This window comes from Pseudorca crassidens, chromosome 6 (genome assembly GCF_039906515.1).
Source record: "Pseudorca crassidens isolate mPseCra1 chromosome 6, mPseCra1.hap1, whole genome shotgun sequence".
Lineage (NCBI taxonomy): Eukaryota > Metazoa > Chordata > Mammalia > Artiodactyla > Delphinidae > Pseudorca > Pseudorca crassidens.
In genome coordinates, this window is record NC_090301.1 from 118,530,037 (window position 1) to 118,555,328 (window position 25,292).

Sequence of the window (25,292 nt, forward strand, 5' to 3'; positions counted from 1 at the left end):
ATCCATGTTAAATGGTACTGCAAACAGTTCCTGAAAAATTATAATGGAGTCAATGAAGAAAAGCCACAGACTCCTCAGTCTCAACTCTACGACCTTATAATGAGGATAGGAGCAAGTTCTTTAACCTCTAATTTTGTTATGAATTTGCTTCAAGGTTTCTGCTTTAATAAACAGCATTAATGATGATAATAATAGCTACTCAGCATGTGTCAAACATTGTGTTAAATGCTTTAGAAACATCATTAATAATCCTCAATTACCTATCAGCAAAGCAGGTCCAAGTGTCCCCATTTTACAGATGAGGAAACAAAGGATGTGTGAGTCAAGAACAATGATGCTAACTCAGTAGCAGAGCCAAGACCAGAACATAACGTCTTGTGACTTCCATCAAGAGCTACCTATTATATCACACAAATAATGTATTTGGCAGACTCTAATACAGAACAACCAGTTTCACTGGAGCAACGTTCCCATTACTTTCACACTTAATCAGAAAGTACTGTTAAGATAAATTCAAAACTTACTTTTTGTATCACTCATCCCAGGAAGGATGCTTTTTAAAATAAACTGTTTCTAAGGTAATATTTTAAAACGTACATTATACAAGCACTAGCTAAAGTTGAATTTGGCCTTACTGAAACTCACTTTTAATGGCAAACCAATAAGTATCTGACCAGTTGGCTTTGTTTTTTTTTTCATTTAAGTATAGTTGCTATACAATATTATATAAGTTACCACTGTACATTTTTTAAAGGTTCTACTCCATTTATAGTTATTATAAAATATTGGCTATATTCCCCTACCACTTGGCTTCTTCAGAAGAAAAATATCCTGCTATTGAATTTGGTAAGTTTCAAGCTTAACCACATGTAACAGCTTTCACATAGCCAAAACAGAACTAATGCTCTCCTGAAAAGAATGGAGAACAATGAGTCTGTATTCACCTTTAATAGCCAGAACTTAAGTTACAAATTCAGAATCTAGTGTAATTCACAGAGAAAATAATACTAATGATTTTTAAGCGGTACTGTTCTCTGCTTCTGGGAAGATGGAGTAGATGTACTTTTCCCTATGCTTCCTGCTAAAGTACAACTAAAAATCCTGGACATTATCTATAAAACAAACATAAGAGGATCAAAAAAGTGGAGGGAGGGTGGCAGACTGGCCAAGGATCTGTAGACCTGAGGAACAGCATGGTGGAGTGGTCCCTGGGTTTTCATATGTCTCAGACACAGAGCTGAAGAAGTCAGCAACCCAGAAACACGAACAGGTGCAGGGAAAAAAAAAAAAAAAAGCTTGAACAAAGCCTGCTCTCTCTAGCCAAAGGACCAGGAAAGGGACAGCCTAGCCAAGACAGAAAACTTTTAGACAAATGAGCCCTCGAATCCAGCCAGAAATCACATAAAAAACTGCAGCCCCACTGCCATGAGCAAAGGCAGAGCTAGAGCCTAGACGTCTACCCTTCCCAGGCTTTAATGAGGAGCCCCAGCCCCTGCCAGGGTCACAACAGAGAAGGCTGAGTAGGGAGCTGGACAATAATGAGCTTGACTCCCTGCATCTCAGAGTCAGTGGAGACCACCTGCAGAGCTCAGACTTCCACCTCCACAGTAATAAAAGGCCTTCCCCTTCCACACTGGGGCGCTGTGGAGAGTTTAGCTACTCCACAGTATTGCTACCTCGGCATCCATTTTGCTGGCTGTGTGGCCCGTAGGGACCTTAAACTGAAACTTGCCCCCTCATGCAAGCATGTGCCCTAGATAGCAGCCCTCAGAGTCACAAGCAAATACGAGCTCCTCATATGACTTCTCCAACAGCCCCTGTGATCACCAGTTTCCCCTGCCTCCCAGGGCCTGCCCCTTACACACCCCTTAGATAAAACCCCCATGGAGCTTACTAGAACCCTGTACTTCCCATCTGGATTGACCAATCTGGCCTTAGCCTGGGAACCCCAAAGCATTCCACCCATAGACCCTAATAAAGCCATGTGCTCCAGGCCCTGTTGCTCTCTCTCTCTCTCTGCACCCAGTCTTGACTCGCCATCTGGCCCCTCGAGGAGTGCCATGTACTCCCTCCAGGACCTGTGAGTCATAAACTTCTCTATTTCAATTTCTCTATGGTCCTCTGCTGGCCACAGCTCACCATCCAGCAATCTGTGCTCCACTTAACAAATGTTAATTTAACAAAGCAGGTAGTGTCAGAGGGGGCCCGGTGGAGAGTCAGGAAGCTCTCACCTCAAGAACCTAGAAAAAGCAAAGCAAAACAACCCAAAGTAGGCAGAAGGAAAGAAATAATAAAGAACAGAAATCAATAAAGTTGAAAATAGAAAAATGGTAAAGAGAAAGTCAATGAAAAAAGAGCTAGTTCTTTAGAAAGATCAAAAAAATTGACAAATCCTGTGCAAGACTGGCAAAAAAAGAGAGAAGATGTAAATGACCAATATCAGAAACAAAACAGAGAATATCATCAAAGGGTCTGCATACACCACGAGGGTAATAAGGGAATACTATGAACAAACCTACATATGCACATTTCACAACTTAGATAAAATGGGTCAATTCCCTGAAAAACACAAACTACTACTGCTAATCCAATATGAAATAGATAATCTGAATGGGAACTATGAAGGAAACTGAATTCAGAATTTTGAAACTCCCACAAGAAAAATCACCAGGCCCAGTAGGTTTCACTGGAGAATTCTACAATACACTTAAAGAATTAACATCAATTCTACACAGTCACTTCTAGAAAACAGAAGAGGAGGGAACATTTCCTAATTCATTTTATGAAGCTAATAGTTACAGGATAACACACCAGACGAAGACATTATAAAAAAGAAAACCACAGACCAATATCCCTTATGAATACAGACATAAACATCCTTAAAATATTAGCAAATAGAATTCAACAATATACACAAAGAATTATACACCACGACCAAGTGGGGTTTCTTCCAGGGAAGCAAGTCTAGTTCAATATTCAAAAAGCAAGCAATGTAATCTACCACATTAACAAACTAAAGAAAAAAAAATCACAAAATCATACCAATTGATGCAGAAAAAGTATCTGACAAATTTCAACATTCATTCATAATGAGAATTCTCAGAAAGAGAGGGGAACTTCCTCAACTTGATAAAGGGCACCTACAAAATAACCTACAGCTAACATTACACTTAATGGTAAAAGACTGAATGCCCTCCCCCGAAGATCAGGAACAAGGCAAGGATATCCACTCTCATCACTCTTATTCAACATAGGGCTGGAAGTTCTAGTCAGTGCAATAAGGCAAGAAAAGGAAATAAAAGGCACATACGTCAGAAATTAAACTGTCCCTATCTGCAAATGAATCTACATAGAAAATGCCAAGGAACAGGAATCTAACAAACACAAAACAAACAAATAAAAAACCACTTCTAGAATAAGTGAATTCAGCAAAGTCACAGGATACAAGATAAACAATTGTACAAATACAAAAAAACAATCGTATTTCTATATACTAGTAATGAACACATGGACACAATTAAAAGTATAATACCATTTGCAATCACTCAAAAACAATTAAATGTTCAGGTATAAATCTACCAAAACATGCACAGGACTTACACTGAAAACTACAAACTGCTGATGAAAGAAACAAAGATCAAAATAAATGGAGAAACATGCTGTGTTCATAGACATGGTAAAAATATCAATTCTCTCCAAATTGATATGCAAGTTTAACACAATTTCTGTTCAAAATCACAGCAAGATTTTTTCTTTTGTAGACACGGACAAGATTATTCTAAAATTCATATGGATTGGGAAAATAACTAGAATAGCTAAAACAATTTTGAAAAAGAATAAAGTAGGAAGAATTGCTTTACCCAATTTCAAGACTTATTATACAGCTACAATAATCAGAACTGTGTGGTACTGGTGGAGGAATAGATACATTGATCAACAGAAGACAGAACCCAGAAAAGACCACATAAATATGCCCAATAGATTACTGACAAATGTGCAAAATCAGTTCAATAGAGGAAAGATATCTTTTCAACAAATGGTGCTGCAGCAATTAGACATCCAAGGGGGCAGGGGAGGGGGGGGAGAACCTCAACCTAAATCTTACACCTTATACAAAAATTAACTAAACCTCATTATGTTAATTTTAAAATGCAAAACTATAAAACTTTTACAAAAAATAGGAGAAAATCTTCAGGATCTAGGGCTAGGCAAAGATTTATTAGACTTGACACCAAAAGTGTAATCCACAAAAGAAAATATTGGAAGAACTGGATTTCAACTTATGCTCTGTGAAAGACTGTTAAGAGGATGAAAAAACAAAATAAAAACTGGAAGAAAACATTTGCAAACCACATATCCAACAAAGGAATAGTATCTGGACTATATTAAGAACTCCCAAAATTCAACATTAAAAAAAATCCAATTTAAACACATGCAAAAGACACAGAGAAATTTCACAGAAGAGATATACAGATTGCACAAATAAACACATGAAAATATGTTCAACATCGTTAGTCATTAGGGAATGCAAATCTAAACCATAATGAGATACCACTACACACCTATCAGAATGCCTAAAATAAAAAAGTGATAACACCAAATGCTGGCAAAGATATGGAGAAACTGGATCTCTCATTCACTGCTGGTAGGAATGTATAAGGTAGGAATGTACAAGGGTGTAGCCACAACAGCGGTTTCTTACAAAACCAAACATGGAATGGCCATATGGCCCAGATTTGCACTCCTGGGCATTTATCCCAGAAAAATGAAAACATGTTCACAGAAAACCCTGTACATGAGTACAGATTCTGTACTAGCAGCAGCTTTGTCCTTCAACAGGTGAATGGTTAAACAAACTGGTTCATCCATATGATGGAATACACTCAGCAATAAGAAAGAACTATTGGTACACACAACAATCTGGATGAACCACCGGAGAGTTGTGCTGAGTAAAAAAGCCAATCCCAAAAGATTACAAACTACGTGATTTCACTTATAGAGCATTCTTGAAATGACAAATTATAGCAATAGAGAGAACACATTCCTGGCTGCCAGGAGCAGGGGAGGGGGAGGGGCAGGAGGGAAGCAGCTGTGGCTATCACAGGGCAACATAAGGATGATGATGGAAATGTTCTGTATCCTCAACATATCAATGTCAATGTACTGTTTGTGGCATGTACTATAGTTGTACAAGCCATTACCACTGGGATAAATGGGTAAAGCGTACAAAGGATCTCTGTGTTATTTAACAATAAGAGCACATAGGGACTTCCCTGGCGGTCCAGTGCTTCCACTGAAGAGGGCACAGGTTCGATCCCTGGTCGGGGAACTAAGATCCCTCATGCTGGGGGAGCTGGGGAGCACATAAATCTACAATTATCTCAAAATAAAAATAAGGTGTTTTTTTTTAATGGCATTATCTCAAAACAAAGTTTTTTAAAATGGCATTATCTCCAAAAGCATTATCAGCCAAATCATTTGTCATCAGATTTTAATATTTCTAATTTTTTTTGTTGACAGGCAATAAAAGAGCTCACTAGAAAAATCATCTCTAACAACCTAGTTCCAAAGCATTTACCAAGTGCTTGTCATGTGCAACTAGGAGCTAGGTTAATAGGCAAAGATGAGGAAGACAATGTAGATTTAGAAGAGAGTTTATACTTCTAATGAAGCTGAACAAGAACTACAGTACTGAGCACAAGATAACTTCATAAAACACTTCATTATTCCTGCCCATAGTCATAAGTATTTCTAAACAGAATACTTGACCACTGCATGACCAACTTACATATAAGTAACTCTAAAGTCTTCCCTTCCTTCCTTCCTTACTCCCGGCCAGTGTAGGACACTTTCCGCCAGGAACCCTGACCCCCATCCAAGCCCTGGTCTCCATGTCTCAACTAAGCCCAAACCAACCCCGACCCCGAGCCATGCTGGCTGGGCAAAATCAGGAGAGGGGAAAGGTGAGAACCACACACACACCCCTTCTCCTCTCACCCAACTTGCTGCAACTTCTCTGAATACGAACACCCAAAGGAAGAAAAGAATGGCAAAGGGGAAGGGCTGGTTGAGACCTCCAGCTGCCAGGCCTCCCCTCACCAGTTACATCATCAGAAAAGGAAAAGACACATAAGAGGGGAAAAGGAATAAAAAAAAAAAAGAAGAAGAAAGAAAGGAAAGAAAAGCTATGGTACGTTTTTACGCCATCCCCTCAGCTGTCACCTCCCCACCCTTCACAAAACAAAGGCGCCCAACTCTGCCCAGCTCTCTCCATTCCTGTCCCAGAAGCATTTCGCAAGTGCCTCTGAACCCAAGTCCCCCTAAAACCGAGTTCCCTTACCAAGTTTATGATTAATATCTTTACCCCAAATTTTATTCCCTTTCTTGTCCCCTCAGACCCCAAACCTGTGCTAACTAAGCACTAATCAACCAGAGTCAGATGACTACAATTGCTGTTGTTGATAACATCTTTAGCGTACTAAAATTGCTATTATAGACATCATCATTAACGTACAAACTCAGCTTGGTTCTCCAGGGCAAGATGAGCTAACAGATCCCCAAGCCATGGACCACCTGGCCAGAGAATGGTAAACCAGAGACATCTTGACTCCCAAAACTAGAAACTACAATTAAGAAATGTCACAAAACAATGATTAATCCCAGCCTCTTTGTTCTTCCCCTTTTAAAAACCCCCCTAACTCAAAGATCAAGTTGGAGTGGCTAGGAGGCTTCTCCCACTCCCTTGCTTGGTGCCCTGCTGTACAGTAAACGCTGTGCATTCCTTCACCACAAGCCCATGTTAGTAGACTGGCTTTGCCGCCCATCGGGCGAGCAGACCCCAGCTGGGTTCAATAACACCTCCTTCCCTTTAAAACACACTGTTCTCCTCCCAGCTTTGGTGGAGCCATGCCTCAGGAGTCACATTCCAAGAAACTGGAAAACAAATACTAAATGAATATAATCCATCATTTGTGAATACTCTAACCCTTGCCTTCTACTGAAGCTTTACTGTAAAGCTTTTTATTGATTTTCACATTTTAATGGTTAGGTTACTCTTAGAAATTAGAGGTTTCGTTTATACCAAGAAATATTAAACTATTATCCACACCTACCCGGCAAGAACTGCTTTCACCTGTTAATATAACTTGCCCATCTGGCTTTCCACTGAGACCCAGCAAGTGAAGCCTGTGAGTAGTCAAAACTGGCAACCCAAGGATGTGAGGGCAAGCTGCAATAATGATAATGGCCTCTCCACTAACTAGAACGGTCAATCAGGCTAACGAGCTGGCTCATCAGGTTCCCATCTTCCCTTAACATATCAGGTGTTCTGTTTCCAAGGCCGGGGGTGTAACACGGTCCTTGCACAAGAGTTCATCTACTTTAACCCACAGTTTCACATTCAGTTCTAATAAACTTAGTTTCTAAGTTCATGGCTAATCAGAAGGAGCATGTTTCATAGAGAAGAAAGCACTCTGTTCATTCACCCAAAATTTAAGTGCCTAACAAGTGCCAGGCACTTGGAGACGGAGCGTTGATTTATACACAGTGATCCCTGTCTTCCCTGGCTTACGTAGGCAAGGGGGCTCAGACAGTAGAAGAGTAAACTAAAATAAATATAAAGAAAATAATTACAAAAAATAATTACAAACTGTGATTGTTGCTAAAAGGATATAAACAGAGCCAACGAACTTGTCTTTTCACGGGATATGAAGAGCAATTTCCTTTCCAGTACTGTCAAAACATAGAATTAAAAAATTCATACAATTTATTAACCCCAAATACACTCTAAAATTTACTTTTAAAAATTAAATCCCAGCTGCTGACTTGTTACCCTCTATGCTAAAAGCTGAATGGCATTTCAAATCCCTAGACTAGAGATGGTAATGCAGGGCATAAGGCAGTATTTCCACAGATGGAGGTTACAAAAAATAGGTCACTGAGAAGTGAGGGAAGGAAGCAGTAAGACAAAAAGCATGCCTTCAGCTATTTCAAAACTTGGCCTAGGCTGGGCCCTCTAACAAGGAAAAACACTCTTCTCCTCCTTGTCAAGATCACATAGCACCCTGCTCCCTGGGATCCACAATCCCTACTAGTTCCATACTTTAGTTGCTTTAAGCAACTTTTGTAGACTAACCTGGGCACAAAACCACCATGTGCAAGGTTGTTTTTTAAGGAAAGTGGAGTATCTTCCAAAAAAAGGAACCAACAAATCAACCCCACTTAAACTGGAGACTGCCAAGTTAATTTAAAACACTAGCCGTGCTCTCTGCAATGTTTAGCTCCATTCAGAACTCAATCACACCAGCCAACCTTGGAGGAATATAAACAAAATTACATTATCAGAGGTACCTAACCTTTTCAGATGTGCCAAACACAATAACCTCGTGTTAAAACCTACTGACTGGAAGATATATTTGACTGCAAATCTGACCCACACAGGGAATAATCTGAATTTCCATCAAGAAGGCTGTAAGCACCAGATGATGGAGCAAAAGTGAATCCAAGCTCCATCTGAGCCTAGGAGTGAAGACAGTTCTGAACTGTCATTTTGGAAGACATTCACGTCTCTTACAATTCAAATGTAATTTCCCCAAAGTTAATTCCAAAATTTTTGTTAGTTTGGCTTTGCTTTCTCAAACAAGATTATTCATAGACTTGAAGACTAGATGTGTTCCCTGCTATTGCATCTCCACTTCTTCCCTTTTCACAAAGCCTGACCTCTATTAAGTTAGAAACTTATACCTGAAAGCTTCTACCTAGACTTTCTTTAGTGTAAACACCTCAGCTATAAATTAATGGCACGGGGGAGAGGGGGGCTGGGGGCGTGGATTTGTACTCCACTCATCTCGTTACAAATTAGGAATTGGAGAGGAATGGTCTCTCTTTTTTGAAAGATCTCCAGAGAATTATTTTCCATCAGTTCCCTCCTTGCACCCAGCTCCTTTGTAACCGCTGCCACAAAATTCTCCCTTTGGGTCTCTTAGGCATCACCCTCAAACTCTCCCATCCACCTGTGCTGTTCCGTTCTCCCATGGAGAACATCGGCCTCTGTAACAACCTTGCAAAGCTGCCCCCCTCAGTCTCCTCATTCTCTGCTCAGAAGCCTCTAACTTCCCATTTCACTCAGAATAAAAGTCAAAGTTCTGCATCATGTAGCCAGCCTGCCACCTCCTTAACTCTCCAGCCTCATCTCCTATCTTTCCCTCACTCCCTGCTCACACATTTACACTAACTTTCTGCCTGGAATGCTCCCTCCTCTCCTTGAGGGGCTCTCTCAAATGTTACCTTCCCTTAACCCTCCACCCGCCCCCCCCCATGTAAAACTGCAAACTTCCAACTCCCTATCCCCCTAGCAAACTATTTAACTTATGTTATTCACTACTATCCCCAATGTAAGTTCCAGGAATGCAAGGATTTATCTGTTTTATTCACTGCTGTATTCCCAAAGTCTAGAACTGCGCAAGATACCCGACCATTCAGTACGCATTCATGAATGAAGGAGTCATTTACTTAACAGATATCTGCTGAGCACCTAGTCCGGGCCAAGTCTGTTAAGTCCAGACAAATAAAACACTGTCCCTGACTTTGACGCACCAGATGGATTACTGCACACAAACAAAACAGGACTGCAAACTACGGCCACCAGCAAGCCACAGAACGTGCCAAAAATTCAAAAGAAGAGGTCTCGGTTTTGCCCTTCGGGAACACAGTCCAGCTTCCCACCCTCGCGAGATTCTCCAGGGACCATCCCCAGAGGGCCTCTTCTGGTCCCCTGAGAGGGGTGGGGACCCTCGCCCTCCCCAAGCCCGAGAGGTTACTTGTCCAACGGTGCAACTTCCGGCCGGACACAAGATTTAATAAAACAAATTTTAAAACCTCCGCCCTTCAGCTTCCACCCCCTCTCCTCTGCCTCGCAGGTCACCCCCTTCAGTGGCCCGCGACCGAATCCTCACCCCCGCCTGACAGCCCTCACAACGGAAAGCGCCCTACTTCCGCAGTCCCCACCTGCTCCCGGCGTCCCCTGCGTCTCCTCCTTGGTGCGCACGCGCGAGCAAACCCTCCTGCGTTGCGGAGAGGCGGGCCGTGAGCGAGGCTGGGCACGCCCCCAGCGTAGAGCTGGCTCCTGATTGGCTGCCTCTTGCTCTCCTGAGCGCTGTTGGGGAGGCCTGCGGCTGCGCCTCTAAAGGCGCTGGCAGTTGACTCTTGTGCGACTGCTTACTGCTCCTCGCCGTCTTCGCGGGCTTCCTGGAATCGTTGCAACGCCGCCGGCATGTCTCAGGTATAACGTGTGCCCAGCCTAGCTGCGAAGGTGCCACGGGGCGGGAGGCTGGCGCGGGGATCATCCCGCAGACACAACCCTGCAAGGTCTTTAACTTCCGGCTCTGCTGTTCTTCCTGGACCCATGCCCGGCGCACTCTTTGGACAGAGAGCCCTGTAAGCGGAACTTTCCGTGTTTGGACTCACAACACCGCTACTTAGCCCGCAACTGCTGGCAAGCTGCCCATGGGGAGGACTTCGCAGTGAAGCAGGAATTGGGGTTGGAGGCGAGGGTCCTAGGAAGACAGATAGGATGTAGCGGGTTACATGGATCGAAAGAGTAAGGGGACCGTGTGCCCCATTCGGAAGGACACGGCAGGAGTAGGGGCGCCATACAGAGTGGAGAAGCAAGGAGTCTGTGGTTGAGAGCTTGGAGGTCAGGGAAAGTAGGGGCTGAGTGTCCGGCGTGAGGAGGGGTGACCTAGAGGTCTTTCCCTCCTTCGACTGTAGACGCTTTTCTGGGACCTAGCAGTGTGGGGCGACCTTTGGCTCCTCTACCCTCCCTCCAGTCAGGCACTGGGTCAGAGGTCGGCGCTGGATGCCCTCTCTCAGGGGGAGGGGGCCAGCGGGCTCTGGATGCTGACACCGCTGCGCTCATGCCCTATTCCTTTCTCAGCTATTTCAGTCACGCAGTGCCAGCCCTATCCGCAAGTCAGGGCTGTCCTGGGACCCTGTTCTGGCCAGGGAGTTGGCCACGCTGCCTTTTCTGTGAAGTGTATGCCCACTGCAGGCAGTCGTAGGCTGTCTCCTTCACCTCTGTTTCCAGTACCTGATACCTAGTATAGTGAGAGAGCCCAATGCATAGTTGTTCATCAAATGAGTGAACCGATGTGCTTCCCCTCCTGGTTTTGCTGAATCTTTCTAGCCGTGCTGTTGAGTTGAGGAAAGACTGCTTTTCCTCACCTGCACTGCAAGAGCGAGTGCTGCCTTTCCAGCCCCCCCATCCCCACTACTGTGCTCTATTCAGGCCTCTTCTCTCCCTCGACTTTAGGCTGAGTTTGAGAAAGCTGCTGAGGAAGTTAAGCACCTCAAGACCAAGCCAGCAGACGATGAGATGCTGTTCATCTACAGCCACTACAAACAAGCAACTATGGGTGACATAAATATAGGTATGCTGAGGTTCATCAAATGAGTGAGGGCCGAGACTCATCAAAGCAGGCTCAGCAGCCTTGGTTGGTGCTGGAACTCTTAATCCCTGAGTGGGAACCTCACTCTCAAAACCACCCACAGCCCTACTGCCCTACTCTTAAGGCAGTTCATGGGATTCCTGAGGTTTAAGCTGGGAGAGGTTCCCCAGAGATCATGTTCCTGGATGGGGTTCACAGACCCTGTACTGTTCTTGGTTTCTTCGTGGCTCATATAGCAGTATTCAAATCCTAGTTTGGGAAGAACTTTATTCATTCCAGCATTTTCCATCTATTTGGGAGGAAGCAAAGATCCCAGCTTGGGAAAAATTTGCTCCAAGCTCTCAGATCAGTAGTAGTTCTGTTGAACCATACTGCTTCCACACCAGATGGGCAGGATCAAAGTCAGAGCACTCGGCAGCTAGGCCAAGCCTGATGGCAGGAGCAGAGAAGCAGCTGGCTTCCTGCGGCAGGTCGGAAGCGTTTTTGCTGATAGCAGTTCCAGATGACCATTTGGCCCCTGTCAAAAAATCTTGGTATGGATTTTGAGGCCTTGGTTTGGACAACCATATTCTGTAATCCTGTCTTTTCTGCCTTGGACAGTTTTCATTCTGCCCATAAGTTCCTGAAACTCAGGAGTATATGGCAACAGCACGATGCAGTCTATGAAAGGATTCAGAGGTGGTGGCCATAGTAGCGTAGAAGGAGGTCACCCCGCCCCTGTTCAGGAGGGCAAGTATAGCCCCCAGTTCCACTGCAGTTGGGGTAGAAGGTGGAGCTGGTGGGCTGGCTGCTAAGGATCCTGGGCAGTGCCAGATCAAAGATTACAGGGCGGGCTTAGTTCAGAAAGGTCTTGTGGTGAAGGTGAGTTTTACCCTGGGTTTATAAACTCTGCATCTTCCTAGGGAGGCAGGAGAGATGAAATGGGGGTGACCAGAATGGCTGAGAAGCTTTTCTGACAAACACAATTTTCACAGAGACTGGCCTCTGCCCTGCTTTCACATAAGTATAGGTAGACTGGCTTGGGAATCTTATCACTTCCTGATTAGCTCCCTCTAGGGCTGCACTGTCCAATACGGTAGCCACTAGCCACATGCAGCTATCTAAATTTAAATGGCAAATACTTAAATAAAATCAACAGGCCAGTCCCCAGTCACACAAGCCACATTCCAGGTGCTCAGCTGCCATAAGTGACAGGTGGCCCCTGAGTTGGACAGTGCAAATGTACAACCTTTCCATCATCACGAAAGGGCTGTTAGAATGTGCAGTTCTAGGATTCTGTTGATGATCCTGCAGGCGCAGTCTCGCTCAGGTATCCCTGGGAATGCTTCCTGGCAAGCACTTGGGGGGAGACTTGATGTTTCTCAGACACAGCGGTCCAGGCTATGGGCACTGCGATCGTTCCCCTTGGCTTTCTTCTCAGTGTGGCAGTGAACAAGGTCAGCAGGGAAGTAGTAAGTGTGTTTTCCAAGTGCAACTGATAACAGGTCTATATGTGTAAACCCATGGTATAACTTAAAGGAATCTTGCCCTCACGAACAGAATTCCCACAAAACAACAAGAAATAGACTAACAATTTGGTAGCAGAATGGGGCAAGGATATGAACAGACAGTTCACAGAAAAGGACACCCAGAAAACTGATAATAATGTGGGAGAGAAATTGGGTGGGAAAAGTGGGAGGAAACTTTATAGTATTCCCCTTGTGGTGTTTGAATTTTAAACCAGATGAATGGATTGTAGTACTTGTTTAAAAAAAAAAGAAAAAAAAATTAAAGTACTGTTTTTAAAAGAAATTTTGGAGTTATTTAACTTATAAGACAAGGACTCTCTAGTAATGAGAACAGTTTTCCTCCTACTTTCTCTAGATTTTAAATTTGGATTTCTGTACATGTAGGTTTCTGAAGGCAGAACCCGCCGTACTAGACCCTAACTCCATAGCAGAGCCTAGAAGGAATAGTGTAATAAAATATAGCTTTCATGGCAAGAAGATTGATAAAGTTCCTTATTAGAACTTGCAGCAGGTCTCATGTCTTTCCCTCTCTTGTTTAAGAACGGCCTGGAATGTTGGACCTCAAAGGCAAGGCCAAGTGGGATGCCTGGAATGAGCTGAAAGGTAATTGTTCTAATATGTTTCCCTCATTTGGGAAGCCCAGTAATGAAATACTCTTCATTAAGGAGTATAAGGGGTGAGGAGAGAGAACACAGTGGATGAGGCACATGCTGGGGAACCAGTTTGACCGGGGCCAGAATGGAAAAAAAACTGGGCCGCCTACTTATTCTTCTAATACCACTTATGCCTTTTCCAAAAACACCATCTCTGAGTCATGGTATCATCTGGAGAGAGGAGGGGCTGGGGACCAGGCCACTAACAGACTGGGAGGTGATAAGAGTTGGCTTGGCCTTTATATGTATTTAGAATAAGGGGTGGTTTCCTGTCCAAACCTCCCTCTCCCCCACAAGGCCAGGCAGTGACCCTCTAGCCCAAGCAGCCCTCCCTGGTTCCCTTCCAGCCAGAAAGGCACCTAAAAAAAAGGAATGAACTAATGCGTGGCAAGCTGCTGGCACATCGTAGCCTTGGTGAATGGAGCTATTATGCGCTAAGCAACAGCAGGCAAGAAGTATCCCAGCTCTGACTTAATCACGTGCCACCTGCAGCCGTAAGACCCAAAAGTTGGCACTAAAGTGCCTGCCAGCCTTTGTGCCCTAGCTAGCTTGTTTCTGAATAAGCCCTCTGTCTTCCTGCAAATGAGAAACACTTGAATTCAAAAGGGACCAGAATACAAAAAATACACTCCTAGGATTTGCAAGTAACTGGAAGAGGAATGCCCGTCTGACTGTCCATTCTCATTGGGCATTTCCATACCATTCCCAGGCCCCATGTACTTGCCCTTGCTCCAGAACACACTCTGATTCTCAGTGAGTATCTCTCCTTCACCGTAGAATCCAGGACTCTGGCATCACTGTCTCTGAGGGGTATCTCCAGTGTTCCCTATATTCCCCTCCGAGAGCCAGCTGCTGTGCTCAGAGTCCTCAGAACTTTTCTCATAGCTTCTCTCTGGGAGTAGAGGGTGCCTGGCTTTGTTTTTTCCCTGGCAGCTTAACAGCTCTGGGAGATAAGAGCCCGACAGAGAAATAGGTGATAGGTCAAAGCCAACTGTGAAAGTCAGCAGGACCAATAGTCACTGCAGCTCCCCATGTTAGGCTTGACATGACAGTAGGGGGACTCACATGGACTCAGTGCTTTATGGAGCATTGCCTGTGGATCAGGCTCCTCGAGGACTTCAAGTCAAATCCTGGCCAGGTCTGTGAGGTGTAGGTAGGAGAACCACCACCCCTTCACAGGTGAGAAATTGAGCCTCAGAACGTTAAACCAGGGCTCTAAAGTCTGCTACCTTTCTACCATGCTGCCTCTGTGACAAATAATCTTGTTGATGCCTTACAGGGACTTCCAGGGAAGATGCCATGAAAGCTTATGTCGACAAAGTAGAAGAACTAAAGAAAAAATATGGAATATAAGGGACTGGGTTTGGCTGCCAGCCACACATTTCACCTAAACTGATCTAATACCTTGTTTTTCTAATACTGTGGATGAAGTTAGTAAATAACTAGTTAACCCAGTTGCTCAAAATAGCCCAGGATATGACACTAACAGAATAGGCGCTGAAATGGTTACTGATCCTTGCTGAGCAGTTTTTATCAATAGATCAATTAAAAGTATGTTTGTTACTTTAAGTCTTTGATAACCTGGGTTCTTGAAATAATGTACTCTGTTGCGATCTCTCGTCCTCACTTTTTCTAACAGTTTCATCTGGAAGTGTTTGAGCTTACCCTTCTCGCCCTCCTCTGTGCTCTGCTGGAGGGTGGGCAGGCACTCCCACCTGTTGAGACCTGGCATGTGCTCACCTCTCGTGTGGAGGAAAAGGATTATAGAAGTGGCCTTTCCCACCTCCTTCCCTCAACTCCAGCCACACTGGTCAGGCGGGCTGAGATGTCAGTTTGCAGCTACTGCCAACCCTCTGTCAGGAACATTGCTGGCTGCAAGCTCTGAGGAAGGCAGGGTTGATGAGTGTCTGAGGTCTGTCTGAGGTCCAACCAGTCCATGGTTGCAGAGCAAACAAGCAAGGGTGGAAGCCCCAGTCAGGGTGAAATGTGCATCTGCAGGGAGCATTCCCAGAGTCCGTGTGGAAGCTTGGCCACAGGCAGCTGGGCAGGCAAAAAACAAGTGGGGAAAGCGAGGGCTTAGCAGGGAGGAGGGCAGTCAGGACCTAGGAAGGGCAAGGGGTTAAGGTTGCAGAGAAGAAAGGCTGGAGCTTGACTTTGGAGGATGCAGCCGGTTGCATAGTAAAAAGGAAGAAAAGGAGACAGCTGTGAGACCCTCCCTGCCCCATGTTCCCTGTCAGTCACTTCCACAGTCCTACAGGGGAAGCACTCCTATTTCCATTTTGCGGGTAAGGATGCTAAGGCCAAAAAGAAATCAGGAGAGGCTCACTGAGGCCAGGAAGCGTAGTTCTCCCCTCCCGAGCCTGTACCCTGGTTTTAGACATAGTTCAGCCTTGCTCGACAGTGAGACCTGAGCATTACAGTGACTTGGCCAGGGTCACTCAGCTGGTAAAGAAACTCAGAACCAGCGTTCAGGTGCAGATCTCCCTGGTCCACATACCTGTGCCATCCAAGGTGGCCTCACAGACACGAGCAGCATTGTGATGGGAGACACAGGAGCAGCAGGGAGGACAGGCGTCTGGTGGGGCTGGCGGACGGCAGGCCTTCAACGCCGAATGGGACTAGGTAGTGGAAAGTTGGTAACCAAGTTAAAAAGTACAGATTTTTTTTTTTTTTTTTTTTTTGCGGTACGCGGGCCTCTCACTGTTGTGGCCTCTCCCGTTGCGGAGCACAGGCTCCGGACGCTCAGGCTCAGCGGCCGTGGCTCACGGGCCCAGCCGCTCTGCGGCATGTGGGATCTTCCCGGACCGGGGCACGAACCCGTGTCCCCTGCATCGGCAGGTGGACTCTCAACCACTGCGCCACCAGGGAAGCCCCAAAAGTACAGAATTTGACCGTAGGTGATGGGGAGCTGCTGGGGAGTCGACATGGTCAAAGGCATTCAGACGGTCAGTCTGACTGTATCAGTAATTATTGAAAGTAGCTAATCGTCCTGTTCCAGCCCAGGCTGCCCAAGGAAAGCTAAGCCCCACAGCTCAGATGTAGACGGTAAGGTCACCCCAACAAAGCAGTAAGGTCAAGGTCCAAAACGCAGACACGTGGCCCAGGGGAGGTGAAATCCTGAATAGCAGTGTCACTTGTGCAGCGCCAGTTCCTGGGCACGGATGTGACTGAGGGTATATGAGGCAGGGAGCCCACAGTCCTCTCCCACCTCGCTTCACCCAGGCTGCCAAGACCACCCAACTCATGGGCATCTGTGAGCCCCGAGGGAGGCAGTAAGGAGTCATAGCCACTCGCCTGTACCCATTTTTGGATCATCTTTGCTCGGTTATTGGCTGTTTCAGGAGTAAACCAGAGGACAAACAGTCTTACATAGAGGCAAGGTATGGCGCTTGTCCAAACAGACCTGGTCCAGGGTCGGGCCTAGCGCACCCACCCTGGGGTTGTGAGAAGCTCCTGGCATACAGTAGGTGCCCCGGTGTGTAGCACGTTATCAGGAATTTCTCTCTCACCCTCCTTCAAACCAATTTTTGTCGCTGGCAACATCCCTGGCAATATCTATCAGAGTCAGGGACCTAGCGCAAGAGCAAATTATCACTCCTTTGGTAATACTGGAGAGGGTGTGGATAAGAAAAGCACCTGCCTAGTATCCTGCCCTATTTCTAGCTTGTGAAAGGCAGCCAGGGGCTGTGCTCAGGCTCCATGTCACTGCCTCGCTGCCAGCCAGGATCCCAGAAGAGTGGGCCTGAGCTTAAGGAAGCCCTGATAAAGATAGCGCAGTCTGGCCCCCTGCAGTTAGTTACACTCCGCCAAGACTGTACTGTGATGACTCGTATCTCTTCTCCAGCGGATGCCGATTGCAGAGAAACACTGGAGTGAAAAGGCGGACCCAAGGCCCCTCTGCCCACCACTGGCTTGGCCTCTGATGGGTGGCCGTCCTTTGCGGAGGACCTGCAGAGCCAGGCTCCCCCTCAGTCTCTTTGCTTCAGTTCTGAATGTTATCCATGGTGCCTTGAGGTGGGGACTACACCTCCTAGCTGTGTAATGGGGGTTACTGTGTCCATTATTCAAATGAGGAAATGAAGACTCGGGTGATGAGTAGATCCAAACCCAGGGCCCTCTGGCTGGGGAAGGCCTTTCTCATCCCCTTCCGTCGCGTCGCCTCTCGTGACTGCTGGCTACCCCTCCCTTTGCACCTCCTTCGTCTGTCCCATGACCGTGGTGCCCCCTATCTCGCTGGGCCAGCGTAAGACGCTGCGGAATCCCACACCGGCTGGCAGCTCCTTCCTGAAGAGTGGCTTCGAAAAGCAGGTCACCTCTCCAAGGCTGCAGTGGGGTCCAGGCGGGCTGTACAGTTTAGGCACCTCAGGTGATTCCGAGGCTCTGCCAGGTTTAGGAGAGGCCCTCCCCACTCACTATAAAGTAGTGGTACCGGTTTCTCCGAAAGCAGTGTTGGTCTGGCATTCTGAGAACATGTCACCAGGAGCCTTGGGGGCTGTGCCTGCTCTCGTAGCCTCTGCAGGAGTCTACGTACAGCCCAGGGAGGGCTCACAGGTCTGGGGAAAACATGCGATAGGCAGTGGGGAGCAGGCAGGACACCGGTCTTCACCCCCTCCTCAGGTACACCCCGCACTTGGGTGGGACTTCTTACCTCCAGTCAGACTTCGGTGACAGACGTACGTGTGAATCCCACTTCGGGCTCTCAGGTGCTGAATCACCTATCTTCCTAGAGCCACACTTCCTTCATCTGGAAAATGAGCCGATAAGATGGGTAAAGTGCTTAGCGTGATGCCCAGCAAACGGCAACTTGCTAGCAGCCTGGAGGGCTTCCCTTCTCCTCACCCTCAGTACTTCCCTCCCCAACTGTGTGGACAAGCCTTGGCCTTGAGGACACAAACTGCTGCTCCCCTCTTAGCAGCGCTTCAGTAATTGGGGGTCAGCCATGGCCTAGGATGTTCTCCCTATTCCAAAGTAGTTCCAAGATCCAAAAGCCTGGGAACTGCTGCTTGGATCAGGGGCCGGGCATCTTGGGGGACATGGAAAGGCCACTGGAGTGCAATCTTGGCTCAGCCATTGCCCTAGTTACATGGACATAGGGCAAGTTATGTCACCTCTGTAAGCCTCAGTTTCTTCAGTAAAATGGGGCTGAGCAGAAGGTCATGTGTCCAGCGTAGAAAGGAAGGAGAGCCAGAGGTGGGGAACAAGAAGGCCCCAGGGATGGCCGGCTTGACAGGAATCAGGCTGGGAAGTTGTGAGGGGGCGGTTTAAACAGCCAGATGAATAAAGGTGTGTAAAATTAAATTACAGGTATTGGGCATGAAAGGATGCTCCGCATCACTAACCATTAGAGAAATGCGAATCAAAACTACAGTGAGGTGTCACCTCACACGGGTCAGAGTGGCCATCATCAAAAAATCTGCAAACAATAAATGCTGGAGAGGGCATGGAGAAAAGGGAACCCTCTTGCACCGTTGGTGGGAATGTAAATTGATACAACCACTATGGAGAACAGTATGGACGTCCCTTCAAAAACTAAAAATAGAGCTACCATATGACCCAGCAATCCCACTACTGGGCATATACCCTGAGAAAACCATAATTCAAAAAGAGTCATGTACCACAGTGTTCATTGCAGCTCTATTTACAATAGCCAGGACATGGAAGCAACCTAAGTGTCCATCGACAGATGAATGAATAAAGAAGATGTGGCACATATATACAATAGAATATTACTCAGCCATAAAAAGAAACGAAATTGAGTTATTTGTAGTGAGGTGGATAGACCTAGAGTCTGTCATACAGAGTGAAGTAAGTCAGAAAGAGAAAACTAAATACCGTATGCTAACACATATATATGGAATCTAAAAAAAAGAAAAAGGGTGGTTCTGAAGAACCTAGGGGCAAGACGGGAATAAAGATGCAGATGTGGAGAATGGACTTGAGGACACGGGGAGGGGGAAGGGTAAGCTGGGACAAAGTGAGAGAGTGGCATGGACGTATATACACTACTAAGTGTGTGAAGTGGATAGCTGGTGGGAAGCAGCCACATAGCACAGGGAGATCAGCTCGGTGCTTTGTGACCACCTAGAGGGGTGGGATAGGGAGGGTGGGAGGGAGACGCAAGAGGGAGGAGATATGAGGATATACGTATATGTATAGCTGATTCACTTTGTTATAAAGCAGAAACTAACACACCAACGTAAAGCAATTATACTCCAATAAAGATGTTAAATTAAATTAAATAAATAAGTAAATTACAGGTATTCGGAGTTGAGGATGAGCCCAGAGAAATAACCAGCGGAGGCAGGCTTTAAGGGGCTGTGGCTTTGCGCTGGCTCAGGGCAGGACAGCACCTCTGCCCTCAGCAGCTCCCAGGGAAGAGACGGTCAAAATGTTTCTTCCCTTATTCATTTATTTGTTTGTTTGTGTGATTGCACACAACCTCTCTTTTGAAAGGGCTTGAGGTAGCTAAGGACAGACCCCCCAAAATGAGCAAAGCCCCATCAGGATCCTAGGTCTAAGGATAACTCAGACGCCCTCCTTGTTCTGAAAGAGCTGTAAACCAGAAACTGCAACAGAGGTGCTCTTGGATGCCCTCTCTGTACACCTCCAAACAGAGAATCCCCCTTGCTTCGCAACAGCCGCCTGCCTTGAATACAACTCAACCCTTGGAGGACCAGGAATTAGTCGACCTACAGCTTTTTTCTTATTTTGTGATTTTTTTAAAATTTATTTATTTTATTTATTTATTTTTGGCTGCGTTGGGTCTTCATTGCTGCACACGGGCTTTCTCTAGTTGCGTCGAGCAGGGTCTACTCTTCATTGCAGTGTGTGGGCTTCTCATTGCGGCGGCTTCTCTTGTTGCAGAGCACGGGCTCTAGGCGCGCAGGCTTCAGTAGTTGTAACACGTGGGCTCAGTAGTTGTGGCTCACGAGCTCTAGAGCGCACGGGCTTAGTTGCTCTGCGGCATGTGGGATCTTCCCGGACCAGGGCTCTAACCCGTGTCCCCTGCATTGGCAGGCGGATTCTTAGCCACTGCGCCACCAGGGAAGTCCCATTTTGTGATTTTTTGATAAGTATTCTTGCTAAGTAATCAATGAACTAGTGTAAGTCTAGACTGAAAATATTTTCCTTTTTATGTAGCTGTAAAGATAGCCCCACAAAGGCTTTCCGGAGAAATCAGCGAGATATCAAAAACAGCACAGAACTCTGCACTTGGTGCAGGGTAGCCTAAGTGTGTGACTTGTAGGGCCCCAAAATGCCCTGTTAGAGTGGGTTAGGTTGTGTTCCCCCAGGAGATACATCCAAGTCCTAAACACACACACACACACACACACACACACACACACACACACACACACACACACACACACACACACACCCCCAATACCTGTGGATGTGACCTTATTTGGAAAGAGGGTCTTTGCAATTGTAATTGAAACAAGGATCTCAAGACAAGATCATCCTGGATTAAGGCTGGGTCCTAGTGCAATGACTGTTGTCCTTATAAGAGGAAGGAAAGGGAAATTTGAGACCAAGACATGCACAAAGAGGAGGACAACGTGAATACGGGGACACAGGTTGGAGTTACATATCTAGGAGCCAAGGAATGCCAAGGGCTGCCGGCAACGCCAGGAGACAAGAGAGAAGCGTGGAATGGGTTTTCTCTGACTCCCCAGAAGGAACCAACCCTGCCCGTACCTTGCATCTGGACTTCCGGCATCCAGAATTGTGGGAGAATAAATTTCTGGTCTTGTTTAGTTACCCAGTTTATGTGATTTGTCACAGGAGCCCTAGGAAAGTGATATGCCCACTGATCCCCGTGTGGCCGCTCATGGGCTGGTCTCTTACACCAGTAGCCCTTGAAGACCCTGAATGTCTTGGTCAAGTACAAATGAGACACCATTATGTGGAGGGCTCTCTTGTGAATACTGTTAGAAATCAGGGGCCTTAAAGGCATGAGAGTGAGCACAGTTCTGGTGGAAATCATGAAAAAGCTAGGGCTCAGGCTGCTGCCAAGGTGCCCATACCTAGAAATCACCCACTGGCACCAGGGCATGAGCATCTGGTAGGAGATTTGCCAAAAGAAAGGGGAGACTGCAAAGTGGGAGGGGTTTGGAGGGACTCATTATCTCAGCCCTTCGCACAGTTTTGCCTAAGTGTGGCCCTGAGGAACGTTGCCAGTTCACCAGGCCATATAATTTGAATCACAAAGTGGCCACTCTTATTCTTTCTGACCTTGAGTAAGTTTCTTATTTTCTCTGAGCCTCAGATTTTTTTTTTTTTGGTCTATAAAATAGGGATAATCTATATGGTGCAGAATTGACTGAGATTTAATAAATGCCTAATACACAAAAGAAAAATGAATACATAATAGCTATGATTAATCAACAAAAGTGTTTGGGTTTTTTTGGGTTTTTTTTTTTTTGCGGTACGCGGGCCTCTCACTGTTGTGGCCTCTCCCGTTGCCAAGCACAGGCTCCGGACGCGCAGGCTCAGCGGCCATGGCTCACGGGCCCAGCCGCTCCGCGGCATGTGGGATATTCCCGGACCGGGGCACGAACCCGTGTGCCCTGCATCGGCAGGCGGACTGTCAACCACTGCGCCACCAGGGAAGCCCATGGATTAATCTTTTTATGGTTTTAAGATCTGAGAGGTTCTGGTTGAGGTAGCCAAGACCCTTCCCCAATATTAAACTGTATATCCTTTGTGCTCATGTGTGCTTGGACCAGCACCCCTGCTTTTGAGGTATAATTCCCCCTCCCCTATTCCTGGGGAATTAGCCCATCAAGGTCCTAGAGTATAGGAGGGATCATTTTTCCTGAAGGTCCCAGCATGAAAATCCTAGGGAAGAATGATTGCCTGGGTCTTTTGACCCTCTTTGAATGATCTCATGGCCAGCGGCATAGAACACCTTAAGTGGCCAGGCCTCAGTGGAAAGTTCGCCCATCCTCCAAAATCTCTAACTGTAGGGACATGATAAGCGGGAACTGCTTGCTGGCATCTTTCCCAGAAGCGTGGAAGAAGCTGTTTGCCATAGCAAAGAATGATGTCAATAAAACCTCTTACCTGAGATTTTTTTTTTTTTTTTTTTTTTGCCGTATGCAGGCCTCTCACTGTTGTGGCCTCTTCCGTTGCGGAGCACAGGCTCCAGACGTGCAAGCTCAGCGGCCATGGCTCACGGGCCCAGCTGCTCCGCGGCATATGGGATCTCCCTGGACCGGGGCACGAACCCGTGTCCCCTGCATCGGCAGGCGGACTCTCAACCACTGCGCCACTAGGGAAGCCCTTACCTGAGATTTTATTTGGACACTTTATCTGTTGCTGTGTAACAAGCCACCCCCCAAATTAGTGGCTTAAAATAACAACTATAATTTCATCATCATTTTCATAGTTCTGGGCTTGACTAGGCTCAGTTGAGTGGCTCTTGTTCAGGATGGCTCATGTGGTTGCAGCTAGATGGTGGTGGGGATGAGGTCACCTCAGAGCTTCCTCACTCACATGTCTAGCGGTTAATGCTGGCTGTCAGCCAGAGCACCTACACACAGTTCTCCATAGGGCTTGGGCTTCCTCACAGCATGGTGGCTGAGCTCCCAGAGTGAGTGGGACCCAGGTAGAATCTGTACTGCCTTTTATAACCTAGCCTCAAAAGTCACATGGTATCACCTCTGCCATAGTCGTAGCCCACCCAGATTCAAGGAGGAAGAACACGGACCCCATTCTTGATGTGAAGAGTATCATAATCACAGTGTAGGAAAGGCCTGTGGGATGGGAGACACTGTGGCAGCCGTTTTGGGTTATACATAACCTGCCAGAGATTTATGGGCATATTGCATGTGGCCTCCATCAAACGGTCCTTTCCAGATAACTGAACCACTACATCCTCTTTTTGCTTAAGCTAGTTTGACATGGGCTTCTGTCATTTCCTGGCTACACTATAACGCACATCTCACAGGGCTACTCTAAGGATTAGATGATTGATAATGCTTGCAAAACTCATAGCACAATTGCAAACTATAGGAGCTCCGTAAGTGGAAGTTCCCTTCCCCCCTGATCCTTGCCTTCCAGTGACTCCTCATTTCCCCTGTGGCTAGTGAGAATTTGCAACTAATGCCATCTGTGTTGCAAGACAGCAGTAGCAGTAATCTTTACCACCATGAACAGTTCATATCACGTGCTTACAGTTACAGTCAGGAATTTTGTAGTACATTTGCTCCAGCCCAATACAGACGGAACTCTGCTCTTAAGCTGTGATCTTTGTTCCTTCTACCCACCAATTTAACATTTCCATCAATATGATCCCAAGCTGGAACCTTCACTGACTTCATATTATAAGCAAAAGATTTTGCAAATTGATTTTTAAAGAGTTTTTAAACAAGGCTTTTAAGATACAGTTTCTTTACATTATATCCCAAATCTCTAGACAGACATCACTTTCATACCCCAGTCCCAGACTATGCTGCTTTTAAAAAAAAATTTTCTCTGATTTGAAAAACAATGTGCATGCATGGCAGAAAACTTGGGAAATACCAGAAATATGAAAAAGAGAACAAGTTACTTCTCATAATCGTACAGCATATAATGGGAATCACATTGTATATAAAATTCTGTAACCTGATTTTTCTCCTCTAAAAGCATATCATGAAAAATGTCTGCATAATATTTGCATTACATTGTTGGGCTGTCATTTAATTAGTACCCTGATGGACAATATCCAATTTTGCTATTATTATAATATTTTGTTAAACAATTTTATATACAGGTCTTTGAAAACATGTTGATTCTTCACCCTTAGAATGTCATTTATTGATTCAAAATGTATGATCTTTCATACATATTTTTAAGTTATTTCCATAAAAAGTTCTTACTGGTAATGTAAAAAAGTGCTCTTTCACTATCACATCCTTGCCAGCACTGAGTATTATCACTTAAAAATTATTTTGTTTTTACAATTTGGCAGGTAAAAAATGGTGTTATGCAGTTTGAGACTCCCTTGAAAGTGAGAGGGTTTGATGTCTTCTCCAGGTTCCTACCTCTAGTGGCCTCTGCTCCTCCAGACTCTCCCTCCCTCTGTCTCAATCTCTCTGCCATCTTTTGCACAGTTTCAGCTCGTTTGTTTGGAGCAGACGTTTCTTTCTCAGTTCCAGCTCTTCTCTCCAAAGTCTCAATCTGCCTGGGAGCATAAGGCCAGATGTTTTCCATTAACCGAGGTCACGTGTGTTAAATGGTTAACCAGGAAGGCCCTGGAGGCGGCAGGAGTTCCCAGTTGGACTGCACCCAGGAAAGCCGCGTGGGGCGGAGGCGCATCCCCTAGGCTGGGCTGGCCGGATGCCACAGGCAGGGGGACATCAAACGCCTAGCCTTTCCTGGAGTCTCTGCGGGCTGAATATGAGGATGCAATCCTCCTGCACCACGCAGTCAAGACGCACATGCTTGCACAGGATCCTGAGCTCTTGGATGGGCGGAAGGAATGGTGTTCCTGGCTGGGAGGGAGGAAGCCGCCTTCCTGCAGGGGTGGCCCCAGGCCAGAACAGAGGGACACACAGATTGAGGGAGGGTCTGCAGAAGCAGGTGATGCAGAGCAGGAAAAACTGGCCTTCTTTTAGCCACACCGAACTTTGAAGGACTTTTTAAGGACTTTCAACTTATTTCTGTCCATTTAGTTATGAAACGTTACAAACCTACAGAAA

The 25,292-nt window shown here is 46.0% G+C and overlaps 2 protein-coding genes across 4 annotated transcripts in view; one reads left to right on the forward strand and one right to left on the reverse strand.

Annotated features, from left to right (window-relative positions):
- C6H2orf76 (chromosome 6 C2orf76 homolog) overlaps window positions 1-10,065 on the reverse strand; it is an 86,309-nt gene extending 76,244 nt beyond the window's left edge. Inside the window, exon 1 of one of the 3 annotated variants that reach the window (XM_067742173.1) lies at window positions 10,006-10,065. The gene's annotated coding sequence lies outside the window, so the exon portion shown is untranslated. Of the gene's footprint in view, window positions 1-7,689; window positions 7,735-9,953 lie in introns of those variants that run through there. The other 2 variants (XM_067742174.1, XM_067742175.1) reach the window with 2 other exon arrangements.
- A 61-nt stretch (window positions 10,066-10,126) lies between these two features.
- On the forward strand, window positions 10,127-15,174 carry DBI (diazepam binding inhibitor, acyl-CoA binding protein). Its single transcript, XM_067742176.1, has 4 exons — window positions 10,127-10,279; window positions 11,309-11,426; window positions 13,493-13,555; window positions 14,885-15,174. The coding sequence occupies exons 1-4, from the start codon at window positions 10,271-10,273 to the stop codon at window positions 14,956-14,958; spliced, it is 264 nt and encodes an 87-aa protein (XP_067598277.1). The 5' UTR covers window positions 10,127-10,270; the 3' UTR covers window positions 14,959-15,174.
- Window positions 15,175-25,292: the final 10,118 nt, after the last annotated feature.